The sequence below is a fragment of the Polypterus senegalus genome, chromosome 13, assembly GCF_016835505.1.
Source record: "Polypterus senegalus isolate Bchr_013 chromosome 13, ASM1683550v1, whole genome shotgun sequence".
In the NCBI taxonomy this organism is placed as follows: Eukaryota; Metazoa; Chordata; class Cladistia; order Polypteriformes; family Polypteridae; genus Polypterus; species Polypterus senegalus.
This window is the reverse complement of record NC_053166.1, coordinates 157,858,931-157,885,564: the sequence shown is the minus strand read 5'-3', so window position 1 is coordinate 157,885,564 and position 26,634 is coordinate 157,858,931. Positions and strand designations below refer to the sequence as shown.

The window sequence follows — 26,634 nt, the reverse complement described above, 5'->3', positions numbered from 1 at the left end:
ACAAGGCGCCCACTGCTTCACTTGTCGCGCCAATCACAGAAGGTGGGCTCCAGCAGCTGGACCACCCTCCCCCAACAGTCCTGATCTGGCGCCCTCAGATTATTCCCCGTTCCGAGTTTTGAAGAAAGCTCTCCGTGGACGGCAGGTTTTCGAGTGAAGACGTCAGGGTGGCTGTGAAGATTATTTTTGTCCAGAGGGGTTAAAGTCATTGCAGGAAAAGTGGATGAAGTGTAATGGAGCTATTGGGGGTGTGGGGGCACCATATTGAAAAATAAAACAAACCAACCAATTCATTCACTTCAGGATAGGTGGGCACTGGAAATGTTGGGAACACTGAGCAGTGGTGTCTGTGGCCATTTTGGGACCCTGAGTCTGATATCTACTAAGGGACTGGGGCCATCTTCACCCCCGCTCTCTGGGTGACACCCACCACAGGTAGACACTTAGCTCCCTTACGCTAGAAAACAGTCCTGCACAAATTATAGGGTGGCAGGGTCTGGGGGGGATACCAGTCCAAAGTAGGACCCACTCATGCCCACCCATGGTGACTTGACTGGCAGAGAAGGAAACACTGCCAGAGACTGAGAAGAAGTCCAACGAGAAGGGCATCCCTGTCGAGGAGCTGAACTCGAATACTATGGGGGTACCCACTGCCCCACTAGGCACCCCCCACCTCCCTCTGTGCCTTCCCTGCTTTAACAAGAATGTCTGGACACAGTCAGACAAAGGGTGTCGTCACCATCCACAAGCAGTCATGCCCTCCAAGCCCAGGGCCATCTTAACATGTGGGCACAATGGGCACAATGGGGGCACCAGGAGAATAGGGGCCCATAATGTTTCAGATGCCTATGTATGTTTCTGTTTTGCTCTCAAAACAGGGGTCCCAGTACACTACTTTGCCCGGGGGTCTATGATGCTGGTAAGACTGCCTTGGTCAAGCCCCTCAGTAATGTCCGGCTCACCTGTGGTCATCCATGTCCTCGATTTGCCTCTTGATGTGACTGTCGATCCGCTTCCGGTAGGTTCGGTTTGTCAGCTTGCCCACCATGCCCAGCCCATATGGCCTCTTTTCTTTCGCAAAAAGCTTCTTGACCGGCACTGCGATCCTCTGTCCACGTCGCTGGCCACTCATGCTGACCACCTCTTGCTGCAAACGCACTTTCGGCTGCACCCCTGCTCCTTCTTTTGACTTGCGCCAGCCTCGCTCCAAAGGTCTAAAATTACAAAAAAAAGAATGGCACCAAACAGATAATCAGACGCCGCTCCTCCTGCACTTCAGGGAGTGCTGTGCCTGAAGCTCATGAGAAGGTGTGCGCCAACTTCTGCACTTCATGGCACTGAAACTTTAATATTGCGTAAAGACGTGCCACCCAAGGAGATAGCACCTCCAAAGAAACAGCAGACTCACATCATGAGGTGGCTCTTCTCCAGCTCACTCTTGTCCAGGGCGCTGCCGGTGAGTTCCGACCTGTCCAGGAAGTTACTGGCCTCTGCCTCCTTGATGGCCGCCTCTGAAGGGGACTCAAAGACCTCATCGGGGTAGGTGGACATCTCCTCATGGAGCACCCCATCCTAGATGGAAACAAGAGAAGAAGTCAGGATGGGCTCCTGTGCCCATGGGCACCCACTCATCGCTCATCATAGGCTACCACTTAGATAATAATCCAATGATACTGATTGTAATAAAAATTGGCACAGCATATGAGACCATTGAGAAATGCCAGGCAGTTTATTTCTACAAGCAATGCAAAAACAAAAAATCGTTGGCGCACCTCAAATGTTAAACCGGAATATTCCTAACAGAATGGAACTGCCAGATGGACAGAAACCAACTTGTATTAATCAGATTACTAGCTGTGCGGAAGTCAAAGTAATAAACAGAGGCGTCAGTGTGAACTTTTGCAATGCATCATCTGTCGGAATGTATTTTGTGATGCAATACAATGCATTGCATTATCCATTCTAACAGATGGCACACCACAAACGTTTGTCGCAATAAAATGCGTTACACAAATTTTGTGATGAACCACCTGTTGAGATGGCAAACATAATGCATATGTCTCTGTTATATGCCATTTGGTATGGGATTTGTAAAAGCCATGTTAATGTCTGCAATGCAACATTTGTTGGAATGTCAAATGCTGTACATTTTATTTCTACAAATGTTTGCGAGGCATCATCTGTTAGAGTGACAAATGCAATGCAGATGTCTCTGTTATATGCCTTCTGGCATGGCTTTCTCAGAGCTTCATCTTAGTCTAATCCTGATGCTCTTTATATTCAATTAATTATCATTATTATTCATGGTATTCATATTCAAAATCCGCACTAACCCCTACTTTCTCTTCTGTTCTTTTTCCGTAAGTCCACATGACCGTCATCATCAAGTTCTTCCATGAGAACCCTGAATACCATGAGGACTGATTGAGGTCACTTATGTTAGGTAAAATGCCTAGAGGGGGCTGGGTGGTCTCGTGGCCTTGGGACCCCTGCAGATTTTATTTTTCTCTCCAGCCATCTGGAGGTTTTTTTTTGTTTTTTCTGCCCTCCCTGGCCATCAGACCTTACTTTTATTCTGTGTTAATTAGTGTTCCCTTATTTTAATTCTTATTTATTTTGTCTTTTTTCTCTTTCTTCATCATGTAAAGCACTTAGAGCTCATCGTTTGTATGAAAATGTGCTGTAGAAATAAATGCTGTTGTTGTTGTTCTGACATGGGATTTGTAAAAGCCATTTTATTGTCTGTGATGCATCATCTGTTGGAATGAAAACTACAATGCATATGTCTCTGTTATATGCCGTTTGGTATGGGATTTGTAAAAAGCAGTGTTATTGTATGTGATGTGCCATGTGTTGGAATGACAACTGCAATGCACTTCATTACTACAAACTACAACATTTATTTCTATAGCACATTTTCATACACCAGTTCTAACTCAAATTGCTTTGCAAGATGTCAAATTAATAGTTCTAAGAAAAGAAAAAATGAAGTTAAATTAGGCAAGAACAAATAATTAAAAATAAATCAATACAAACTTATATAACATAGATATATATAATAATTAATAGAAAAGTACAGTCCCTATATACAATAAAAAATCTGGCTATTATATAGTGCCTTTCATATCTATCTAGCTGTCTATGTATCTATTTATTATATAGTGCCTTTCATAACGATCTATCTATCTATTTATCATATAGTGCCTTTCATAACGATCTATCTATTTATTATATAGTGCCTTTCATAACGATCTATCTATCTATTTATCATATAGTGCCTTTCATAACGATCTATGTATTCAGCTATCTTTTATATAGTGCCTTTCATATCTATCTATTATATAGTGCTCTTCACATGTATCTATCTATTTATTATATAGTGCCTTTCATGTCTATCTGTCTATAATATCATAATGTTAGTATGTTTGTGACACGCCATCTGTTGGAATGACAGAGACATAACTTCTGGATGGACACACATATAAACAGACACACAATTGCCCTTTCACTGAAGTAGTATTAATGGTGAATATGCTACCTGAATTCTACTAATCACAGTAGACAATTACACCCTATACGAACATATCACTGTGTATCTCTTTGTTTTTTTACATTAAATTCATGGATTTGTTTCTATCTGCTATAATAGGCAGACTGGCTTAGTGGATATGGAGGTAGCCTCCAAGTAACAAAGATGCTGGTTCAACTCCAACTTTGGACTGACCAACTGTAAAACTAGAGGTCCAGTATAATATATCTATACTCTGTGAAGGCGGACTGGCATCCCGACTGGGATGGAGGGTGAATACTTATCCAGCCGGGAGGCCATAATAGAAGGACTATGCAGATGGAGGCATAGCCTGGTCAGGATGGTTTGCAGTTTTCATCCCAGCTGGGGTGAAAAGAAGATGGATGGTCTGGGGCAGATAATGGAAAGTCATTTTATCAAGAGTGATTCATCATCCAGCATGAGAGGCAGCAGTGTTCCTCTGGCTTGGTCACCTGCAGGTTTACCTGAGTCCTGTAATTCAGAAGAGTCGCCCTGTTGGTGTCCTTGGGTGCCCAGGATGGACTTCCTGATTTGGTGCAGCTTCTGTCACACAATGCTGTGGCACTGGAAGTATCTCAGGTCCATGATTAAAGGGGGCCATCTCACCTCAATCACAGAGTCAGAGTTGGGGGGTAGAGAGCAAGAGGAGTGAAAGGAGATGCAGAATACTTATTGAAGAAATAAATACTAGTGCGCTGGACTAAAGTAAACCTGTCAAGGTGTGCTTGTTAAATAAAAATCTCATCTATCTGAACCCAATACTGTGTTTGGTTGAGTTGTGTCTGATGTTCGAGGCTATGGAGTGCCCCCCAGTGGTCACAACAGGTAAAGTGCAAGGGTTATTATTGTCAGCTCACATCTCTTTTCATTTACCCTGTGAAGTCAACATTTAGGACTTACCCGGGCGAAGAAGGAGGTGTCAAGCTCATCAGGAAAGTCAACTGTGTCCTCTTCTATGAAGCTGGCCGGTGTGAAGCTGCGCCGCTGGGCTCTGCGAAGAGTGCTCTCCTTCAGTGACCGACCCTGTAAAAGAAGGAGAGAGCTGATTGGTCAGTCTGAGGCTCAAGCGACTGCTATGGAACTGGAGCTGATTGGTCAGTCTAGACCACTCTGTAACTGAAGATGATTGGTCAGTCCGGAGCTCAAGATACCGATCTGGAACTGGACGCCTGCTGTGGACGATTCTGAAAAATTCAAAGTTCCTCTAACTGAGCACACTCGGTGTTCATTCATTTGAAATATTTGCTTGTCATGCAGCTAAACAGATTAGTTTAAACTGTTCCTTTATTATGATGACAAGGTGTATATTTCGATGGAACCTCGTCACTAATATTTAGTCCAGCTCAGGGTTAATGGAGCTCACTAACTGGTTGGCACTACCTGCCCTGCATGATCAAACCCACTAGTCGCAGACTTCATTTAGATAATCTTAGTGAGACTTTGGGGGAAGTCACAAGGCATATGTGTGACCGTGAGTTGTGTAGTGTGACATCCCCAGTGACTCAGTCGCAGCAGTCCTTCACTTTCCTCAAGACGACAAGCCTGACGAGTACCATGCATAGAGTGCGGCCACAAGGAGTACAGACCTACAGTCGCGTGTTTCACGAATGAAGAATAAAAAAACAAAACAAAAAAACGCGGCAGAGATCGCGGCTCCACCCGCCATGCCTGAAAAGCACGGAATCCGCCAGGCAGCACACGTTTAACGATTGTCGGAAAAAGGGCCACTCTTTGCAAACGGAAAGTCGTACGGCAGAACGCATTCATCTGCAATAGCTAGTCGTGTAAATCGGACATGATCAGGTGACAAGATCAGCTGTCAGACGGGGCAGACTGGCCATTAGGTCATTTGGGCAATGCCCGGTGGGCCGCGGACTCTGGTCTGGTCATGGGCCGACCATTTCATGAAATACATTTTATGCACTGGTATGTTTGACATTAAAATTAATTTTCTAAACTACTAAACATTATCTGCCCGGTTCTGCGATTTCCGTAGTCCTATAATATACCGTATTACGTCATCAAGTTGTTTTAGTTGTCAGTACTCAACGTTGCAGCGAAAAATTTGCTCAAAATTGCCTTTGGCCGATTTCTGTTTCGATACCGCTACATTTCGGTTAGCATATACATTACTGCAATTTATTATATCTCATATCTAGTATTTAAATTATTCGGTACTAATAATTAGTTTAGATTATGTATTATGCATTTCATTGTTCTCTGGTCGTCGGCGTGAGCGATTAATAGTAGTTTTCAGGTGCTATTATTAGTATGATTAAATAAAGTTATAAAGCATAAAATAGGAATTTTTCATATTAAGACGGAACACTTATAGTTGATCGTTAAATTAATGGAACATTTCAATCACGTGAGGTTTTCATTATAACTTATTCCATTGTAAATGAGCAGCTACTAGTGGGTACTGGCACTTGGACATGACACTGACATTTGACATGTACTCTAATAACGTGTAAGCCGTGTTACTACATTTTTATTTTTCAATAAAATTTATTTCTAAGCATGTCCTCAAATTTTAAGTTGTGTCCAAACAACTGTGTACAGATTAAGTTTGGCAACAGTTTAGACAAGAGTGCATATAATAGGCTTATAACGAGAAGCGAGCCGCGTACTCCTCACAAATTGTAAGAAAATGACAATGAATAACGGGCCGAGTGGGTCACCACATCACCTCACTCCCTGAAGCAGGCCCGGGCCGGTTTTGAGACCCAGTCCGCTCCTGCTGTCAGATATGACATCCGCTCCCACCCGAAGATGGGTGACGAGCCGCTCCGCCACGCACAGACTTCGTTTACACGCGACGCCCCTCTGACTGACACGCAGTTGTCTAGTTTGACGTCCCCAGTCAGACCGGTCTGTGACTCGTAATGGCAAAGTGAAGCAAAAATGTGAGTCTAAAGTCGTAAGGATCTGACAATCAGCGGGCCGCTTTGAGGAATACTGATGGCTCGACTGGCACATCTGTCTAATGTCTCGTGACTGAACAGAAAATGGAAAATATCGGGCGGAGACGGCGGCCAAACTCGCTGCAGGTAGCGGAATGGAGTTTGGCTAAACATCAAGATTGAACTCCGCCCACAGTTTCGATTTAACTTCAACGTTAAACTCCGCCCACAGTTTCGATTTGACTTGAACGAATAACTCCGCCCATAATCCACATCCATGCCCGCTGGCATTGACAGCTGTCAGGTAACAGCCATTTGTAAGGGCGGTGACGTCTGGTTACACTACGGATACGGTGAGGCTTGTGGGAGGGTCACCTGACTCAAATAATGACGACTGTCGAGTAAACCGGGTGACATGAACGTGAAGTTGTCATCTGCTGCGTGCAGGTCTTGTCTTCCCTGTTTAGCGTCGAGCTCAGCAGGACCCAAACGCGTGACGGCTACAGAATTAGAGGCGGCTCTTAATGCTTAAACCCCGCCCAGGTTTTGACACGCCCCAGTCCGCAAGCGCCAGGAGGGAAATTCTTGCTACTCTATTGGAAGGTATGTTTGAATTTAGGTCACGTGACTGGCATTGCCCACTAGCTCCCATACTGACTGACTCACTCACCTTGACGAGGGCAGCTGCAGCTCGGAAGCTCATCTTGGCAACCGACTCCCGCTTGCGCCTACGGGGCATGCGGTTAAAACCCGAGCGGGAGCTGGAGAAGGAGCAGAGGGACGCGGCCCCTGGCGTAATGGGGGTGTGCGGGACGCTGTAACCGTCGATCTCCTCCACCATGCGGAAGGCCCGACCTCGTGCCAGGGGGTCGATGATCTGCAAACCGAAGCAGAGATCAGAGGTTAAAATGGGCAACAACAACAACAACACCACGGTGAAGAAAGTGCCAATGTGCCCAGTGGCATCACCCCTCCCCCCCCCCGTACCTTCTGCATGCCGTGCTGCGACGTGGGCACATAGAGCGGTGGCGGCGTTTCGGTGCTGGTCAGTGAGATGTTGTCCTGGCTTGGAAGATCCATCTCGCGAATCACCTGAGGCTTCAGCTTCCCGTACCTCTGGCTGCAGTGCCGGAGACTCTTCCTCTGCCACTTCTGAGTGGCATCTCCATCTTTACTGACCCCAAACCAGTCGGCCGTACCCCTGCCACAAAAACATGAAAGGGGGAGGGGGTTGAATGGGACAGTTTACTGGCGGAAGAAGGTAGAGGCTGGCATTAGACGAACGCCACTCACACGCACAATCGGACAGTCTGATCGCCAGATGGCACCTCGCCAGTCCAGCAATTGGGCTGCTCACTAAATTAACATTTAACATCCAATCAATCTGCCAGGGGTGGATCAATATGCCCATTCGACCTGTCAGTCTGCTCATCTGTTAACATTTCATTGGCCAGCAGACACGTTAAAGTAAAACAAATGCCAAGCTGGCTGGTGAGAAGTTTCCAAGTCAGATGCATCCTAATCAGGGCACCAGTGTGCCAATCAGTGCATTTGCTAATTCACTTAAAGTCCCAAAGATGGCACCAACTAACAAGTGCCGTGTGCCCATGAAGTACCACCTTGATGGATACAAAACTAATCAGCTAATCAATCACATCACAAATCAGTGACATAGTGGGCCTCTATCCTGTCAGTGGGCTTATCAGGTGCCAACACGGTCAATCAGTTGCCCAGTTTAAGTCAGCAGAATCCCATCCATCTGCTCAAGTTGCTGGCAGTGTCGGGTACAAGGAAAGAACCAGCTGTGGACCAGGGTGCCAGTCTGACCCTGGGCACACTCAAATGTACAAACCCAAGCTCACCTCTGAGAGCAGACTCTGGGCTAACCACTGTGCCACCAGGCTGTTCTTCTGTCATCCATTAAGACAAATGCAGAGGTTGGACGGTTAGTTTAGTCAATTGGGATCAATAAATGAAGCAATTAAAACAAAGGAATCCTTCTGACTTGCTGGTCAGCCTGCCAACACCTTGCCATGCATTCTCAGCTCCGCTTTGTTCAGTTCAGACCAGATGTTGGTACCAGGCATGAAGCCACTCACCCTGGACAGAATGAGGTGCCAACGCATGTCACACAACTGAGCAAACATTCAGCGTCATTCAGTTTGTCTGATGTTAAGTCATCAATAGGATCTCCTTAAAGAGCGAGGCCACTGCCAGTCAAAGCGCTTGGCACACACTGGGCCAACCAACACGTACCAGTGAAGCCCAGTGTCCCACCAATAAACGACCAATGAGCAATTTCTTCACACAGAGACCACCGTGACCTCCACTCCCACCAAACTGCGCAGCCAGGCCTAAAGGTGGTCACTCCTGACCAGTCGTCTTCCCGCAGCTCCTTGGTATTAAAAAAAAAACAAAAAATCCGAGGCGGGCGTCTGAAATTCAAGTGGTGTATGGTAAATAAAGCAGTGGGGGTGGAGCACGTGACCAAACAGAGTGACACAAACAAGGGGGGGGGGCACCGACAGGCAGTGGGGGACTACAGCTGCTTAGGGTCTGAAGCCAACCAGGCACCTCGGCCTCACCCTGCTAACATTTCCTGAAGCCCCCCAGCCGGCTTTATGTATTAGTTGGGCTAACACAATGGTGGGTAAAGCCAAGAAATTGAAGACCCCCTTATTCAGGAAAAATGATGTGGTGGGGGTCTTCACTGGAGATACGCCAGTGCACATCTATACAACATGGTAGGGGGTCTTCACTGGACATACGCTAGTGCACATCTATATGATATGGTAGGGGGTCTTCACTGGACATACGCTAGTGCACATCTATACGATATGGTGGGGGGTCTTCACTGGACATACGCTAGTGCACATCTATACGATACGGTGGGGGGGCTCACTGGAGATACGCCAGTGCACATCTATATGATGTGGTGGGGGGTCTTCACTGGAGATACGCCACTGCACATCTATACGATATGGTGGGGGGGCTCACTAGCGGCAGTACTAGTAGTATCGAAAGGCCAAAAAAGAAAAGAAAATCCAAGGAGAGGAAAAACACAAAACCACAAGGAGGGAGAGCAGCAGCGCCAAGGAAGACACAGGATAGATGGCCTGAGCCCCCCCATGCCTCAGCCACCCCCAACCACTGCCAGATGAGTCACAGCTTTGTGTTTACTGGTGTAGCAGATGGAAGGCTGCCAATGTTTACATTAGGGGGCACCACAGTGGGGAGGCAGGCAGCAGGAAGGATGGACATGGAGAGTGAGACCACCACATCAGTACAGGAGGACCCGCCATGAAGGAATATGGAATGGTGGATGTGAAAGGGAAATGAACATGAGGAATTAAAAGAGGAGGAGACGAGGAAGGGAAAACTACATAAAGAAGGACATCACGGGTGGGCAAGGTGGGCAAGATGGGAAAACAAAGGACACCTAAAACACCTGGGGAGCAGACCGAGAGGACACCTGATACAGAAATAAGACCAAAAGGCACCGACAAACGCAGAAGAAAAATAAAGACACCATTAATGGACAGGGTGGACAACCAAAGGAATGATGAGGACACCAGAATACTGAGGAGTAAGAAGAGGAGACCCAGGGGGGCACTGGGTATAGAAATGAGACCAAAAGGCACCCAGCAGAGGAAACCCACAAACACAGAAGACATCACTGATGGGACATGGTGGACAATGACGAGGACACTGGAATACTGTGGAGTCACAGAGGGACACCTGATGAGTGACATGGAAATGACACCCAAGGGCAAGTGAAAAGACACCACGGATGGACATGATGGATGATATGGGGAATGAAATTAGTAAGGAAGAGGACATCTCATCAAGAACACAGCAGGCCGTGAAGGTCAACTTGTTCAAAAAAAAGGACACGATGGATGGACATGGAGGACATGACAGGAAAATACAAGACAATCAAAAACTGAGGAATGGGCAGAGAAGGCAGAGAGGACAACACCTTAAAAAACAGAAAAACAATAAAAAAGGCCACACTAACAGACATGATGGACAATATAAGGACACTGGAGAGAAAGGATGCCGAGTATAGAGGGGACCCTGAAGACACACAAGGAAGGTGCGCCACTTAAAAGTCATGTAAGAAATGGATGTGGTGGACACCCAGGCCGCTGATGGACGTAGAGGATGACACAGCATGCTGTCCGAAAGAAGAAAGACAACAGAAAGAAGGAGGTCGAGAAGGACAGCAGGGACAGCTAAAAGAGAAAAGGGGAGGACAAAACTGAATGTGCGGTCCACGAGTGTCACTGACCGCTGGACAGAAATAAACTTAAGACGCCCAGTGATGGAGTGGGGGGCTAAAACCATCACTGACAAATTAAAAAAAAAAAATGATGGGAGCCCCCACATGGACACAAATCCTGCAAGAAGAAACAAAGAGACTAGTGAGGACCACCCGACTACAAAATGGAAGGATGCATCCCCCAAACGGCCAGAAATCTATGTGACCATCGTAGGCAGAGCAGGTCCCCATGGATCTGAGGTGCTAAGACATTTGGCTGACACACCACGATGGACTGGAGGGGGGGTTTGGAAGGGGGGTCGCCACCAACCGGGGCAGCCTTGGCCATTTTTACAGAACTGACAGGGAGTCGGGTGGACAAAGAGTGAGGTAAGTGTGACCACCACTCTGGTCCATAAGCCCACCTGCAGGGACATCCCAGAGCTGTAGACCTTCAGACTTGCCCACCCTGTTCACCCCCCCCCCACCCCAACACCTGGGATGCCATGTAATGCTGGCTTGCTTTACAGAATCGGCTTACCTGAAAAGAGTGTGCTGCCATCTGCGCCCAGCCCACCCAAAGCTTTGTTTTGGAAATTTTGTTTTGTTTCATTCCCGGGCTAAAGAAAGCCCGTGAGCAGTTACTAAATTTAACCAGGCTCACTGAAACCTGACCCAAGATAGTGGGCAGAGTTGCCACCCCCCGCCCACCTCTGTGTGCAGAGCCCTCCTTTCTGAGCACTCAGCTCCTCCCATTGACACACTAAGGGCCCTTTGTGAATTCCGTGCTCCGTTTGTTAAGCAGAAGAAGAGCCGACTGTTATATAGCGCCTTTCAAGCTGAGTGGTACCCCACATAAAGCATGGCAAAAAGCAAAATGGGTGGCAGACAAACTGCCTGGTATGCCATAAAAAATTCAAGAGCTCCATCAGGAATGACCTCAAGACAACACAGGTGGCAAAATGTCAACCCAGAGATTACCCAGAAAATGCCAGTTTGCATGCCATGTGCTAGCAACACAAAGCCCACCCCCTTAACCCCAGAAGACGTCACCCATCCGCATGTATAGTGGATCACAGAAGCATTGTAACCATCTCTGTGCCTTCCTTCCATCCCCTCACCAATGGGGGGCACCGCTTAACTTCTGTGCCAGTGTACTCCCCCTCGCCCTATAAAGAGATAGTTATTAGGAATGGGGGATCCTCTAAGTTGAGTGATGGAGGACGGTGGGTGCGGGCATTCTAGACCCCCCCCCCAAGTGCTTTATTAACATCTGAGCAGAGTGTACCGGACCAGGATGGGGTCTCCACATTATGATACGAGAGTGGATTGGGTCCCACCTCTATATTTCTGATAGTGGGCCATACAGCCCCCCCCAAATTTTCATTACAATGTGGGGTGTAGTGTTCCTCCCTTTCCACCCCGTCAACGTTTTTAGGGTCTGAATATGGAGCAGTGAGAGTGGACCCCCCCAAAGGCTCAGTATCCAGACAGAGTGGACATTTCTTGAATTATTATCTAATAATGGACTGGGGGTCCGCTTCTGTATTTCTCACGATTGGTAAGATGACCTCTTTTAATGTCAGCGCTCTAATATTTGGGCGTCTGTCTTCTTTCATCATAAGAATGATTGACAGTTCCTTAAACATTTTAGGGTCTGATTATAGAGCACAAGCACAGGGGGTCCTTCACCATATTACCATCATGGCAGAGTGGGATATTCCCTGACGTGAGAATGGACTTTGGCCCCCTTTCTGTATTTCTCACAATGGGGCAGTGAACCCCCCTCTTAAATCCGCATTAGAACTTGGGCATTTTGCATTGCTGTGCGGTACAAGTGGCAGACAACCCCTTCAGTGTTTTAGGGTCTTATTCTGTGTTTCCTGGGGTGGGATATTCCCTGATGTACGAAAGAATTGTAGCCCACGTCTACAGAGGGGCAGACAGCCCCCCGTTATAGCAGCATTTGTCATTTCTGAGAATGGCTGATAACCCCCTTCAGTATTGTTAAAGAGTGACTATGGGGCAGCAAGGTGGGGGTCCTCCCCTCTATCAGTATCATGATGATACAGCGGCCCCTTCTATACTTTTGACAGTGAGACAGAGAACCCCCCGTGCTATCAGCCCCACAATGTGAGATGCTGAATGTGGTGAGAGTAGTTGATGACACCTTCAGCATTTTAGGGTCTGATTTCAGAACACCAACAGCGAGGGTCTTTACCACATTTTACTTAAAGACGCCGGACCCTGGAAATCCGAGTTCAGTCTTGAAGCAGCTTCAGGTGGGGACGCACTCCTCTCCTAGGAAGAGCTGCAGGGCCGTGAACACCTTACAGCCATCAGTGGTCTATTTTAGTTACACCAGTTACACGGGGTCTCCAGTCGGGACCCCAACTCTTTTACTCGGCCGTCAATGTTTACACCATATGTATTGTAAGGACTTGGTAATTTCAGCTTGCATACATTTACATATTTTAGGCCTCCTGGAATTTGATTGGACCATTTTCAACGAGATGTGTGCCAACTGTATGTGGACCACCAAACCCGCCCCACTGCCCCATTGAGTTCAGGTGTTTTACTGTTAAAAGCTGAATCAGCACAAAGCCACACAATCTCAAGTGGCAAACCCTGGCAGGTCAGTGACTTCATATGTGGCACCTCTGCCACAGGTCAGTGACGAGAATCATGTGCCGCGGTCACCTGAAAGTGCAGCTGTGGTGACGTAGTTCAGCCACACGGGGGCAAACCACATACACTCCCCAGATTTGGATTCTGGTGCTCCAAAGTCTGCTGCCCTCAGAGTTACCCACTTGTAACTCTGCCCCCTTCACTAACACCATGAATGAAAAGGTGGCACATGAGGGGACCCTTTAACCACTTGACTCTTCTGAACTGATTCTCAGATGTTTTCCATATTTTGGAAGGCAAATTCAAATCATTCAAGAGACAAAAGGCGCTATATAACCATTAGGTGACACGGTGGGAGCCCCACTACTGTTACTTGTGTTGGATTGTCACCCTTGTCCTGTTATATCTGCAGAACGATGGTGATGGGAGGGGGGGTGTTTGATGGACCACCTGAACACTTCAGATATGGGGGGCTGATATCCCCTCACAGATTTGGGCTCAGGTGTTCCAAAGTCTGCTACTCTCACAGGTGCCCTCTTCATGCCCCCATTAGTCCCACCACAAATTAAGAAATGGCACTGGAGGGGAACCCCTAACTGCTCAGCTCTTCTGCTCTGTTTATCCATATTTTAGATGGCAAATTCCTATCATGCCAAAGACAGAAGGTGCTACATAAGGTTATGTGTGGGACTGTCACATTTGTCACCTACAGAATGATGGGGGGGGGGTTGATGGACCACCTGAACACCTGATGAGGGGTCTATATGCCTTCACTAACCTTATCTCCCCAAAATGAGTCTCCAGTGTTCCAGTCATTTGCTGCACTCACAGGTAGTCCCACGAATTGGGGGGAGGGGGCACTCAAGGAGACCCCCTAACTCCTCGACTCAGAGGCTTTTCATAATTTAGTATACAAAGTTCATATCATTTCAAAGATGAAAGGCGCTATATCACTACTGTTGGTGTCATGTGGGATATCACCCTCATCTAATTGCATCTACAGCATGAATGTCTGGGGGTGAAGGACCACCAAAACACTTGCTGGATGGGGTGGAGGGGTGTCAGGAAATCCCTTTGCTAGTTTTTTTGTTTTTAAGGCAAACTTCACATCATTCCAAAGGCTAAAGGCGCTATATAACATTCAGTAATGCAAAGGCTTTTTCACTCCAAAAAAAAGACCCCCGAGCCACCAGAAGCCTAAAGCTAGTTTGCAGAACCAACGACAACACCCACCTCCAGCACATGGAGGACACACAGATGTGCAATCGAGAATGAACAGTCTATGACTGGACCCCCGGATTAACCCCCCACCACCACCGCCCGTCCCAAAAACAATCCGGCTTTTTACCAGTCTAGATCGTCCCACAGAGTCAAGGAGGACATGGCGGCCGCTAAGTCGCCCAGTGACGTTCTCATCATCGCCCGGTGGCACTCGCTGGGTGCAGTCGGCAGGCTCTCTCCTCTGGAATGCTGGCCATCCTCTCCAGCGCGTGTTCGGCCTCGTGGCCGCAGTCCAACTCTGTAAGAACAGCCCCCACTCTGAGGGTCCCGCTACATAGATTCTGGGCTCTCGTCGGCCTCCTTGGGATGGCCCGGCCGTGCTGACCACTGCTACATCCAGTGCCCCCCCTGCCCCCCGTCACGTCTGCTCAGAGCTCCTTCTATCTCTCCGTCTCCCTTTTGCTCTCTGCCTTTTCTCCCTCCCTTTCTGCCTTTTACAGGCAACAGGAGGGCCGGCATGTCTGGGCATGAGCTCAGGAGGTAGGCAGGGACAGCCCGCCAGCGCGCCAGTCCACCGCCTCAACAGCATGAAAAACATCCTGCTGCACCGCGGGGACAGGAGGCGGCCGGGATGTCAGGGAAGCGCAGGCCTCTCTGCCGAGGAGGGACCCAGATGAAGATAAACAAATAAGAAATACACAAGTGCCCGTCGTGCCCGCCACACCCACCACCAGGGCACACGGTGTTCCCACCACAATGTCAATGTGCATATAAGCACAAGTCCACCTGGTGGCGCTTCAGAGTAGCAGGGCTTTGACAGACCCCCTGGGAACAGGGGAGGGAAGGTAGAGAGAAAGCATCTGGTGGTCGGTACTGAGGTGATTCCACCAGCTCCACCACTCCACTCGATACCTTCCAGTCACTTGCTCTATGTGTATCACCATCCAGCATGGGATAGAGGAGCACATCTGTGATTTATGAGGTGGAGCCTCAAACTTTACAGAACTAGACATTCCTAAACCTAATGATAGACATCCACAAATAACTCCACTACTTCACTGTCCAGCACTGTAATTTATGAGGTGGACCATCAAACTTTAATGAACAGGACATCCCCAGACCCACTGATGGACATCTACTGAACAAGTAGCTCCACATACTGTATATCACCATCTAACACTGGACAGATCTGTACACATCTGTAATTTATGACGTAGACCCCCATCCTTTAATGAACTGGACCACCTTAAACCCTCTTATGGACACCCCCAAGTAGCTCTACATAGATCACCATCCAGCACTGGGTGGATGGCCACATCTGTAATTCATGAGGTGGACTCTCAGGCTTTACAGAACTAGACACCCCTAAATCTAATGATAGACATCCACAAAGAGCTCCACATACTTCATCATCCAGCACTGCAATTTATGAGGTGGACTTTTGAACTTCAATGAACAGGACATCCCCAGACCCACTGATGGACATCTGCTGGACAAGTAGCTCTACGTAGATCACTGTCCAGCAATGGGTGGATGGCCACATTTGTAATTTATAAGGTAGACCCTCAAGAGTTACAGAACTGAACACCCCTAAATCTAATGATAGACATCCTCAAAGAGCTCCACATACTTCACTGTCCAGCACTGGACAGATAAGCATATCTGTAATTTATAAGGTGGACCCTCAAGCTTTATAGAACTGGATGTCCCTAAACCTAAACTTAACAGTAGACATCCACAAATAACTCCACTACTTCACTGTCCAGCACTGTAATTTATTAGGTGGACCTTCAAACTTTAATGAACAAGACATCCCCAGACCCATTGGTGGACATCTACTGAACAAGTAGCTCCACATACTGTATATCACCATCCAACACTGGACAGATCTGTACACATCTGTAATTTATGACGTGGACCCCCATCCTTTAATGAACTGGACTACCTTAAACCCTCTTATGGATATCCCCAAGTAGCTCCACACAGATCACCGTCAAGCACTGGGTGGATGGCCACATCTGTAATTCATGAGGTGGACTCTCAGGCTTTACAGAACTAGACACCCCTAAATCTAATGATAGACATCCACAAAGAGCTCCACATACTTCATCACCTAGCACTGCAATTTATGAGGTGGACTTTTCAACTTCAATGAACAGGACATCCCCAGACCCACTGATGGACATCTGCTGGACAAGTAGCTCTACGTAGATCACTGTCCAGCAATGGGTGGATGGCCACATTTGTAATTTATAAGGTGGACCCTCAAGAGTTACAGAACTGAACACCCCTAAATCTAATGATAGACATCCTCAAAGAGCTCCACATACTTCACCGTCCAGCACTGGACAGATAAGCAAATCTGTAATTTATGAGGTGGACCCTTAAACTTTACAGAACTGGAGCACCTTAAACCCACTGAATGACATCTGCAGGACATCCTCAAGTGACTCGATGTATATCACCATCCAGCACGGGACAGAGGAGCACATCTGCAATTTATGAGGTGGACCCTCGTGCTTCTTTGCCTGGATGGGAGGGTCCTGGCAGGCAGACAAGCATCCCAGTCAGGGGAGAGAAAAATGTGCCAGGCCAGGAAGAGATGGCCAGAGTGGATGGACGGATGGACAGACAGCCCATAGGAAGTTGATGTCACCAAGTATTCTTTATTCCCCCAAGATGCTAGATGGGAGCGGCGCTGGATCTTGGACATGTCAAAGATCTCACATTATACCCAGAGGTGCAAGTCTGCAGATTCTAAAGACGGACCCCTATTTGCTCCTCAGATATGTCACAGACTCCAAGAAATGACTTCCATTTGCATTTGGATGTCTCATGAACTCCACAGGAGGGTCACCGGTCAACAACAGGCACACCCCAGACTTTGATGACTGGCCACCAGTTAAAGTTGGACATATCCCAAAATTTACATGGCAGTCAACAGTCACAAAGGTGACACAGGTCAGACCTTGTCACAGACTGACGTACCCCATGCTCCACAAGATGGTCACCAGTCACAAAATGACATAAATTTCAATCCTGTGGTTTGGTCACAATTTACAGAAGGACATCCATCAGACTCTAACAGGAGGTCACCACTTACAGTTGGACAGACCCTACTAGTCACCGATGGACAAATCTTAAAATCCGTCACCTTTCACAGAAGGACACCAGACCTCTAAGAGGTGGTCATCACTCATAGATGGCTATATCTCAAACAATAGCAGGTGAAGACCACCCCTAGTTTATATCTAAAACTTCATGTGATGGTCACCAGTCACCAATGGGCACTTCCCAATCTCTAGTAGATTCTTAATAGCTACTGTCCCCATTCTACCCTGACACTGTCCTGATCCCACCCCTGACACCACACTTTGCCCATCCCTCACCTGGCTGTCTTTGGAGCATGCATGAGTGACGCGCCCCCCTGCCCGTGATGAGCATGAGCCTCCTCTGCCAGGTGGGCATCCCTGCCACGCTGGCACACCCAGCACACACAGCGCCCGGTCCACAGACATGCAGCCAAATACCTGAGGAAGAGCTTGGACAGAGAGTGTGGCTTCGTCATGGACCTCCGGGCGGCACGCTGACCCTGGATGGGCATGGTGTTAATTCTCTCAAAATGCACCCTCTTGCTGCTGGATGCAGGGCAGTGCGGAGGAAGAAGATGGAGAGCAGGAAACGAAGAGAGCGAGAGGGAGAAAGAGAGAAAGAGAAAAAGACAAAGAGTGAGAAAGAGTGAGAGGAAGTGAGAGAGTGAAACGGGAAGGCAGCAGCAGCGAGATGTTCAGGTCTAGGAGGAAATGTGCACAGTTAGTCAGCGACAGAGAGAGAGAGAGAGAGAGAGGGAGAGGTGGGCAAAGGGTCCAACCCGAAACATCCAAGGAGGTACATCCAAGGAGGTCTCCAGACATTTGGCACACCTGGTTGCCATACCTGTGGCATTCGTGCCACCAAGCCAGCTGTTCCATTTACTCTTCATGGATCAGTGCCTTCTACCCCCGGTGGTCCCAATCTAAGGATCACCATCTTTGTGCCCATTCCACCTTTGGCCATATTGCCCCGTTACCCATGCTGGACAGTTAAGACTTCCATAGCCTCCTCACCTCTTGATGGTCTGTGTGATCGACGTCTGCCGCTGGAAGGAGGGCCGCTGTGGTTCATTGGGCGGGGAAGAAATCCGCGTGTTCTCAGCTGGCATGCTGACGCTGCGGAAATACGGCTGGCGCTTTAAAGGCTGGAGAAAGAAGGAGAGCGAGGAAAAAAGACCGTGAGACATGGCAGGCACGATGACCTGCTGGGGGGACAAGGGTTCAATGGATGGGGGTACTGGGTCTGCTGAAGGGCTAGGAAAAAAGAAAAGTGCAATGGGACAAAGACATGACGGGGGGAGAGGGTCACACTTTAGTCAGCCAGCCATTCATTCACTCAGCAAGTGATCCATCCAGCCCTCCATCCATCCACGTGTCACCCCTCATTCAGCCATTCATATGTTCATCCATTCAGAAATCAATCCATCCATCCATCCATCCATCCATCCAAACATGCATTCAAATCAATTATCCATCCATTAATTTGTGCATCCATTCAATAATATTTCCAACTATTTACTCATCCTTTCACACATAAATCCATCCATCCATCAATCTATGGTGTTGATCATTCAATCCCACATTCATCTAATTATCCAATTCATTCATCCATTCATTATTACTTGGATATATTCATTCATTCATCCATCCATCCATCCATCCAATAGTTCAATCATCTATTCACCCATTAGTTGACAATCCATTATCCCATTCATTCATTCATTCATTCGTCCATCAATATATTCATCTGCTTATTCATTCATTTATCCATCCATGAATTTCTTAAATTAATCCATCCATCCATCAATCTATGTATTGACCAATCAATCACACATTCATCTGTTTATCCATCCAACCTAATCATTCATTCCTTCCATCCATCCATGATTTTTTTCTCAATCCATTCACCCACTAATCCATCCATCCCTCAATCTTTGTATTTATCATTCAATCACACATTCATCTATTTAGCCATCTACCCACCCACCCATTCATGTATCCGTTCATTATTACTTTCATCAATTCATTCATCTATTCACCCGTTAGCTGATCATCCATTATTCCATTCATTCATTAATCCATCCATCTGTTTATTCATTCATCCATCAGTCCAGGAATTGCCCATCCATCCATTCATTAATCCACTCATCTACAGTAGTTCCTCCATCTGTCCATTCATTCATTTATCTGCAAATCCATTCACCAATCCATTCCTTCATCCCTTCATTTTTGAAGTCCTCAGGAATCCCCACTATTAGTTGCTCAGAGATCATGCAGGCTCAGTCAGGATTCACCAGTTAGACCAACACATGCACCCCCAGGATTTGAGAGGGAAACCCCCGATGGGCACAAGGAGAACGTGAAGATGCCACACTATGCCCTGACCCCCCAGCCCCTGCTCCTGATTCCTGACCTTCGGAGGCAGTCTTGCCTGCACTTCCCGTACATCGCCACTAGATGGCCTCAGAGTTCGTATTTCACCTCCTCTCAGTTTTAGGTGACTGAGTGGAGTTTGGGTGGTCACTGGCAAGGCGGGAAAGCCCCGCCACCCGTACAGAGTCCTGGGTTCAAATCCTAAGCCCAGTCACTACTTATGTAGATTTTGTTTGTTCTCCCTGTGTCAGTGTAGTTCAGTGGTCTTTCTTTTCCCAAAGACGACTAAGGGGAATTCTAAACTGGCCCTGAATGGGTATGTGTGTGAGAGGGTCCTGACAAACACCCCCTTTGTGCACAACCCATCACCAGCAGACTCGCAGTGAAATCCTCAGCTGGGACCCCATCCAAGGCTGGGACCCCTCAACCCCCGACCCTCCCAGCAGAATGGTCAGTACGTACCTGCACCAAAGGGGGCTCCTCCACGGACTGGGTGGCAGGAATGTCCAGCATAAGCCACGGGGGCTTCTTCCTCTGCAGGCTGCTGGTGCTGTCCCGTCTCGGCTCAGCCATGGTCACTGCGGCTCAGAGCCCAGTCCAGCTGCAGAAAGAAGAAAAAAACAAAATGTAAACGTCAGCAAAAAAAAAAAAAAATAAATGAACACAAAGAGGACGCCACGTCATCAGACAAAACCATGGTGGGCACAAATAAATAAAAACGAAAATAACAAAAAGCACGGAAGGTGTCCACCGTGGCAAACAGGTGCAAGACCACTAGGGCTGTCTGTGTCACCATTTCAGAAGACTACAGGAAAAAAGCAAACATGAGTGTGAAGGGGGAGAGCAGGAGGAAAACCCCTGGAATGGAGGGCTTCACAAATCCCAAAACACACAAACAGGTGGTCAGAAGGAAATGCAAGGGGCTATAAAAAGTGAATAGTGGGCTTTCAAATATAAAATGTTCAGTTCAGGTTATGCTTCCAACTTCCTGTGTGACTCTGAAGAAATCATTTTATCAACCAGGGGTGGGGGGATGTGTGTGTGTGTGGGGGTCGTCAAATCGTTCAAGAACACCAATAGAATAGTCAGGGGTCCGGATCTTATAAGCTACATGGGACAAAAAACTAACGGCGAATATACAAAAATAAATAAATAAAATACAAATCAATTGTGGGCTTTTAGGGTCTTTATTGTCACGTGGAAATGAAAGCTCCAGATAGACACAGATAAGTATGAATAGGACTAAGACAATAGGGAGAGGTGAAAGGCACTATATAACACAGACAATAGATAGATAGATAGATAGATAGATAGATAGATAGATAGATAGATAGATAGATAGAAGATAGATATGAAAGGCACTATATAGATAGATAGATAGATAGATAGATAGATAGATAGATAGATATGAAAGGCACTATATAATAGATAGATAGATAGATAGACAGATGGATAGACAGATACAATATGCCATAGCGTTATATACGAAAGGATCCTTCCAGTATCGTAACCCGCAGTGAAGCCGGCAAGGACGCTACACGCAATGCTCCGACATGTCCACTAGATGGCAGAAGATCCTCACCACTTCGCCTTTTTTCCGTCTGCCGCGCCGCTCAGTTCAACTTTCACACCTCAACGATCTCAAAGCCGCCCAACGCAATTCAAGCCTTACGGTGGTCCATAGCCTATCCGAGCAGCATTGAGTGCAAGCCAGGAAACAAGATCCCACAGCACATCCAGTCCATTGCAATGCCTAGTCACACCTCCCCACCCCAAGCTCCCAGGCGGCCTGTCAGCCAGAGGGCACTGCCAGTGTGGCGCTGGCATGTGATTTGCCTTTCAGACACCCTTCTCCCTTCACTGTTCACACTGGTTTCAGGTTTCATTGCATTTTTCTATAAGTTTCTTTAATTTAAATGCATTCAAATGTGGGGTCTGAGAGGAGACCCCCCTCCCGTTTGTCATAGGTTAGCTCCCCTTTCATGTCATGCCTTGATTTCGAGGTCAATGACTTCACTTCAGGTGAACCTCTCAAGTCTACAGTATTTCTGGGATTTAAGAAAAGCCCCTTGAAGTGCGGACCCCTTGTAAACTCCATTCACATGAGGTTCCTTCACTTTGGTGGTCTAAGATGATCTGCTGGACTCTGGGGTCTGATGTGATGAGGTTTCCTCCTTTTGGTTCTTGTGTACCACCAGCCATCCAAAACTGAACTGTCTGGGGTCTAAGGTACACCCATCCTTCATTTATGGGTCCTAAAAAATGCCCTTTGGCCACCAAGAAACTCTAGACTGCTCCCTTCTGGGCGGAAGGTGAAGCACACATACAGACATAGTCACGGGTTCAAACAGGGATTTGTTTATCATACAAAGGTCCCTTTACAGGCTGTTACCCCAAAATAATATAACCACTGATCTGCTCCAATCCCAATCCTAGTTCTAATCCAAATTCCACTCCCAATCCCAATTCCAATCCAAATTCCCATTCCAATCCCAGTCATAATCCCAACCCCAGTCCTAATCCCAATCCTAATCCAAATCCCACTCCCAATCCCAATCCAAATTCCCATTCCAATCCCAGTCATAATCCCAACCCCAGTCCTAATCCCAATCCTAATCCAAATCCCACTCCCAATTCAAATTCCTATCTCAATCCCAAACCCAGTCATAATCCCAGTCCCAGTCCCAATTCCTTTTCTTCCTTTTCCTCCTAGACGGGCTCTTATCATGCTGGACTCAGGACTACTTCTGGTGCTGCAGCATCACACACCAGGCGCTCCACAAAACAGGGAGGTCTTCTTCTGGCAGATCCCTCTAGTTGCCCTCAAGGACCCCAACAGGGCTGCTCGTTTGAACTGTCAGTCCCAATTTACCCTGCAGGTGTCCAAACTGGGACCATGCCAGTGGTGTACTGCCACCTTTCATACTTGGGAGACAAAGTTTCCCCCCCCCACCACTCCGTCCATTATTCTGTCTCCCCAACTGAGATGAGAACTGGGAACCACCCCAGCCAGGTTGCGCCTTCTTCCACATGGTCGTCCATTATGGTGTCCATCCCAGTCAAGTGGCCCGTCTGTCCGTTATGACATTCAGCCCACCAAGTGACATGTTGGACTGTCCCATGCATTCAAAGAAGCCATGAAAACCCCAGACAAGAACCCAAATCTGTGCCAGAGCAGTCAGTGCCCACAGCCTGGCAATTCTTGATCTGGAGACAGGGCACCAAGCCCACTTAAAGACCTTCATAAACTACACAGTGGGGCCTGCAGCAAGAAGTAGTGAGAGACCAGAGAGAAGGTCAGACTACCTAAAAGACAGAGAACCTTCCAGAACAAGACACCAATGCCAGGGTCCAGAGACCACCCTAGAGTCAGCCAGATGAAGCCCAGGAGCGCCTGAGCTCTCCAGCCATGAAGAGGAGCACAGCGCCAGCCCCTCACAGAGCGGATGTTGGCAGCAAATCTTCAGATGTGCCCGCTGGCAGGGAGGGCGCATGCCCTGCTCCGGGACGCCATGTCAGAGCTGGGGGGCCTCCTCATGATAACCACATACCACGCGCTCACTTGGCATGTCAAAACAGACACGCCAGATGGCCTGTGCTCGGGTTACCCGCCATTGTCTGCAAATCAGCGGCCCCTTGTCCCACGGCCAAGATTACCCGCTTTCAGGGACGCGGCATTGTTGGTGCTATCAATGCCAACCCCCTCCCCTGCTTTCCTGAAGTGGGCTCCTGGAAAACTGGAAATGCCAGAGAACAAAACACACACTGAAGAGACGCCCACCTTTAAACACAACGGGACCACCAAACCAGGACAGCGGAAACACCTTGGGGTGGACTCGGCAGCTCAGACTGACCTTGGGCAGAGAGGGGCATCACTTGGAGTTTTATTTTATTTTACACACTTTGAGCTCCCCTCCTAGGCACCGACATCTGAGCCACTGGGGTTTGAACAAAAGGCAAAAGTGCATTGTGTGATGAGAAGGAAATGAGACAGTGGGGGGACAAAAGGGGGCCGGTCAGGTTACCTGTGAAATGACAGGGCAGGACGCGTCTGCATCACTTCATTAGGAGCAGCCCCCCGGGGACGAGGAACTGCCTCACAAGCTGAGGCACGGAGAAAGAGGGTCTGCTGGATTTGGGTACTGAAAAAAGAAAGAGCCCCCCACCTGCAGGTCCACTGGTGTAATACAGTAAAATAAAGAGTGTGCCCCCCAGAGGAGGGCATCTGCTAACTTACACATTAAAATGAAGAGTGGGCACCCCAGAGGAGGGCATCTGCTAACTTACACAATAAAATGAAGAGTGTGCCCTCAAGAGGACAGCATCCACCAATCTATACAGTAAAATAGAGAATGAGCTACCTAGAGAAGAACATCTGCCAGTCTATACATTCAAAGAGAGAGTGTGCCCCTGAGAAGAGGGCATCTGCTAATTTATACACCAAAATAAAGAGAGTGTGCCCCCAGAGATGGGTGTCTGCTAGTTTATACATTAAAATAGGGGGTGTGCCCCTTAGAGGTGGGCATCTGCCAGTCTATACCTTCAAATTAACAGTGTGCCGCTGATTAGAGGGCATTTGCTAATTTATACATCAAAGTAAAGAATGTGCCCCATAAGCAGAGAGCATCTGCCAGTCTATACAGTAAAATAAAGACTGTGCCCCCTAGAGGGGGGAGTCTGCTACTCTATACATCAACATAAAGAGTGTGCCCCATAGGGGAGGAAGTCTGCTAGTCTATACATTAAAACAGAGAGTTTGCCCCCACCCCGAGATGGGCATCTGCCAATTTACACAGTAAAACAGAGAGTGTGCCCCCTAGAGGAGGACATCTGCTGTTTTATACATTGAAAGAGAGACTGCACACCCCAGAGGAGGGCATCTGCCAGTCTATATATTCAAATAAAGAGTGCGCTTCTAGAAGAGGGCATCTGGTAATTTATACATCAAAATGAAGAGTGTGCCCCCAGAAATGGGAATCTGTTAGTTTATACATTAAAGTATACAATGAGCCTCCTAGAAGAGGACATCTGCCTTTCACAGAGCTCAGTTGAATTCACGTGGCACTTCATAAAGCAGGGAAGACTAAAACTCACCAACGATTGAGCAGCCCCAGGAATCAAAGAGCAAACCAATCGTCATCTCATATAGCGCCTTTCACAAATATACCAGTCAGAAAGCACACATCTCACCCCTTATTTTATATAGTGCCTTTCACAGAACAAACCAACATTGTGCACTTTAAAAAAGCAGAGAAGAATGCAATGTATCTGTTCACACATCTCACCCAGCCAGGAGGTCACACAAGAAACCAATCCTTCATTTTTATAGTGCCTTTCATGGTGACCCTTGTATAAAGCAGATATGAAGAAAAACAAATACCTCAAATTCTCTGCCCTCTTTATATAGCACCTTTCACGGAGCTCACTTTAATGCACAAAACAGATTAGGCCATAGCTCATCCAGCAACTTACCCACTCAGACAATCAATCAGTCCCTGGTCTATATAGCGCCTTTAACAGAGAGAACGCTCACTGGGCATTGTAGAAAGCACACAGCAGCACAATATGCCACCTGACTTACCAACTCAGGGAATGGCTCCATGAATCCGTCAGTGTTCTATATAGTGCCTTTCACTAAGGCTGTACCTGTCAACCCATCTTGAGCTGTTGGTTCCTCTTTGAAAGTAGTGCCATGTGGATGAGTGGACCCAATGTGGTGCCCACCACCAACATGCAACGTGTCACCACCATGTAACCTGGGCAGGCCTTTTTCCAGGCGGGTGGCGCCATGTTGCCCTGACCTGTGCCACCCTCCCCAGGAATCTTTTGTTTTAATCCTCTGACCCCGGCGTTATCACCCTTTGGAATGTGGCCTGGTCAGGCCCAGCTAACCTGGACAAAAGCTTGGGAGGAAATTCCTGAAATGTCTGCGGGAGGACGACGATGCGCCTCACTGAGCATGTCCGGGGACAGCAGATTAATGATGACCGAGTACTGGGCAGACAATGGTGGGAGTCACCGCGCACCAGCCAGACGGCCGATGACTACACACCATTGGCATCTCTTTAGACCATTCAGCCTGTTCAGGAGGAGCTCCGAAGGGGGTGTCACAGAATCACATACTGCACCCTTCATCCAGTAGTGGGGGTGCAGATCCTATCCTGGTATCATTGGGCACAAGGCAGGAGCGGGTCAGGATGGGGTGCCAGTCCATCTCAAGACGGGCACAGGGAGAACATGCAGGCTGCACAATGTCAATAAACGAACATGGGTTCAAACCCCAGGATACTGGATTTGTGTGGTTGGCAGTAGTGACCACTGTGCCAATGTGCTGCCCTTTGAATCACATGAGACTTATTATTCTGTTTGCCCTTACCCATTGGGAATCACGGGGTTCCTGCCATTCAAAGGTCTGATTTTTAAATATGCTAATTTAGATATAAATGATCAACTACGCTTTTACAATGATAGGCACTCTAAATGTCGCTTTAGGGCACTGCTTGGACCCGGGTTCAACTCTGCGCTGAAGCACCTTGTATGTGGGCTAACGTGGTCACACCATGCTGTTGTGGCACATTCTCATGAGGGTACAGTAGGTGGCACTGC

The 26,634-nt window shown here is 47.7% G+C and overlaps 1 protein-coding gene across 4 annotated transcripts in view; it reads right to left on the bottom strand.

Annotated features, from left to right (window-relative positions):
- rhbdf1a (rhomboid 5 homolog 1a (Drosophila)) overlaps window positions 1-26,634 on the bottom strand; it is a 95,375-nt gene that overhangs the window by 14,329 nt on the left and 54,412 nt on the right. The window contains exons 2-9 of one of the 4 annotated variants that reach the window (XM_039773951.1): window positions 20,491-20,629; window positions 18,670-18,800; window positions 18,094-18,201; window positions 7,441-7,654; window positions 7,124-7,330; window positions 4,451-4,573; window positions 1,409-1,572; window positions 963-1,214 (exon numbers count right to left, since the gene is read on the bottom strand). In XM_039773951.1, the coding sequence (XP_039629885.1) occupies window positions 963-1,214; window positions 1,409-1,572; window positions 4,451-4,573; window positions 7,124-7,330; window positions 7,441-7,654; window positions 18,094-18,201; window positions 18,670-18,800; window positions 20,491-20,601 (1,310 nt within the window). In that variant the 5' untranslated portion in view covers window positions 20,602-20,629. Of the gene's footprint in view, window positions 1-962; window positions 1,215-1,408; window positions 1,573-4,450; window positions 4,574-7,123; window positions 7,331-7,440; window positions 7,655-14,690; window positions 15,112-18,093; window positions 18,202-18,669; window positions 18,801-20,490; window positions 20,630-26,634 lie in introns of those variants that run through there. The other 3 variants (XM_039773952.1, XM_039773953.1, XM_039773954.1) reach the window with 3 other exon arrangements.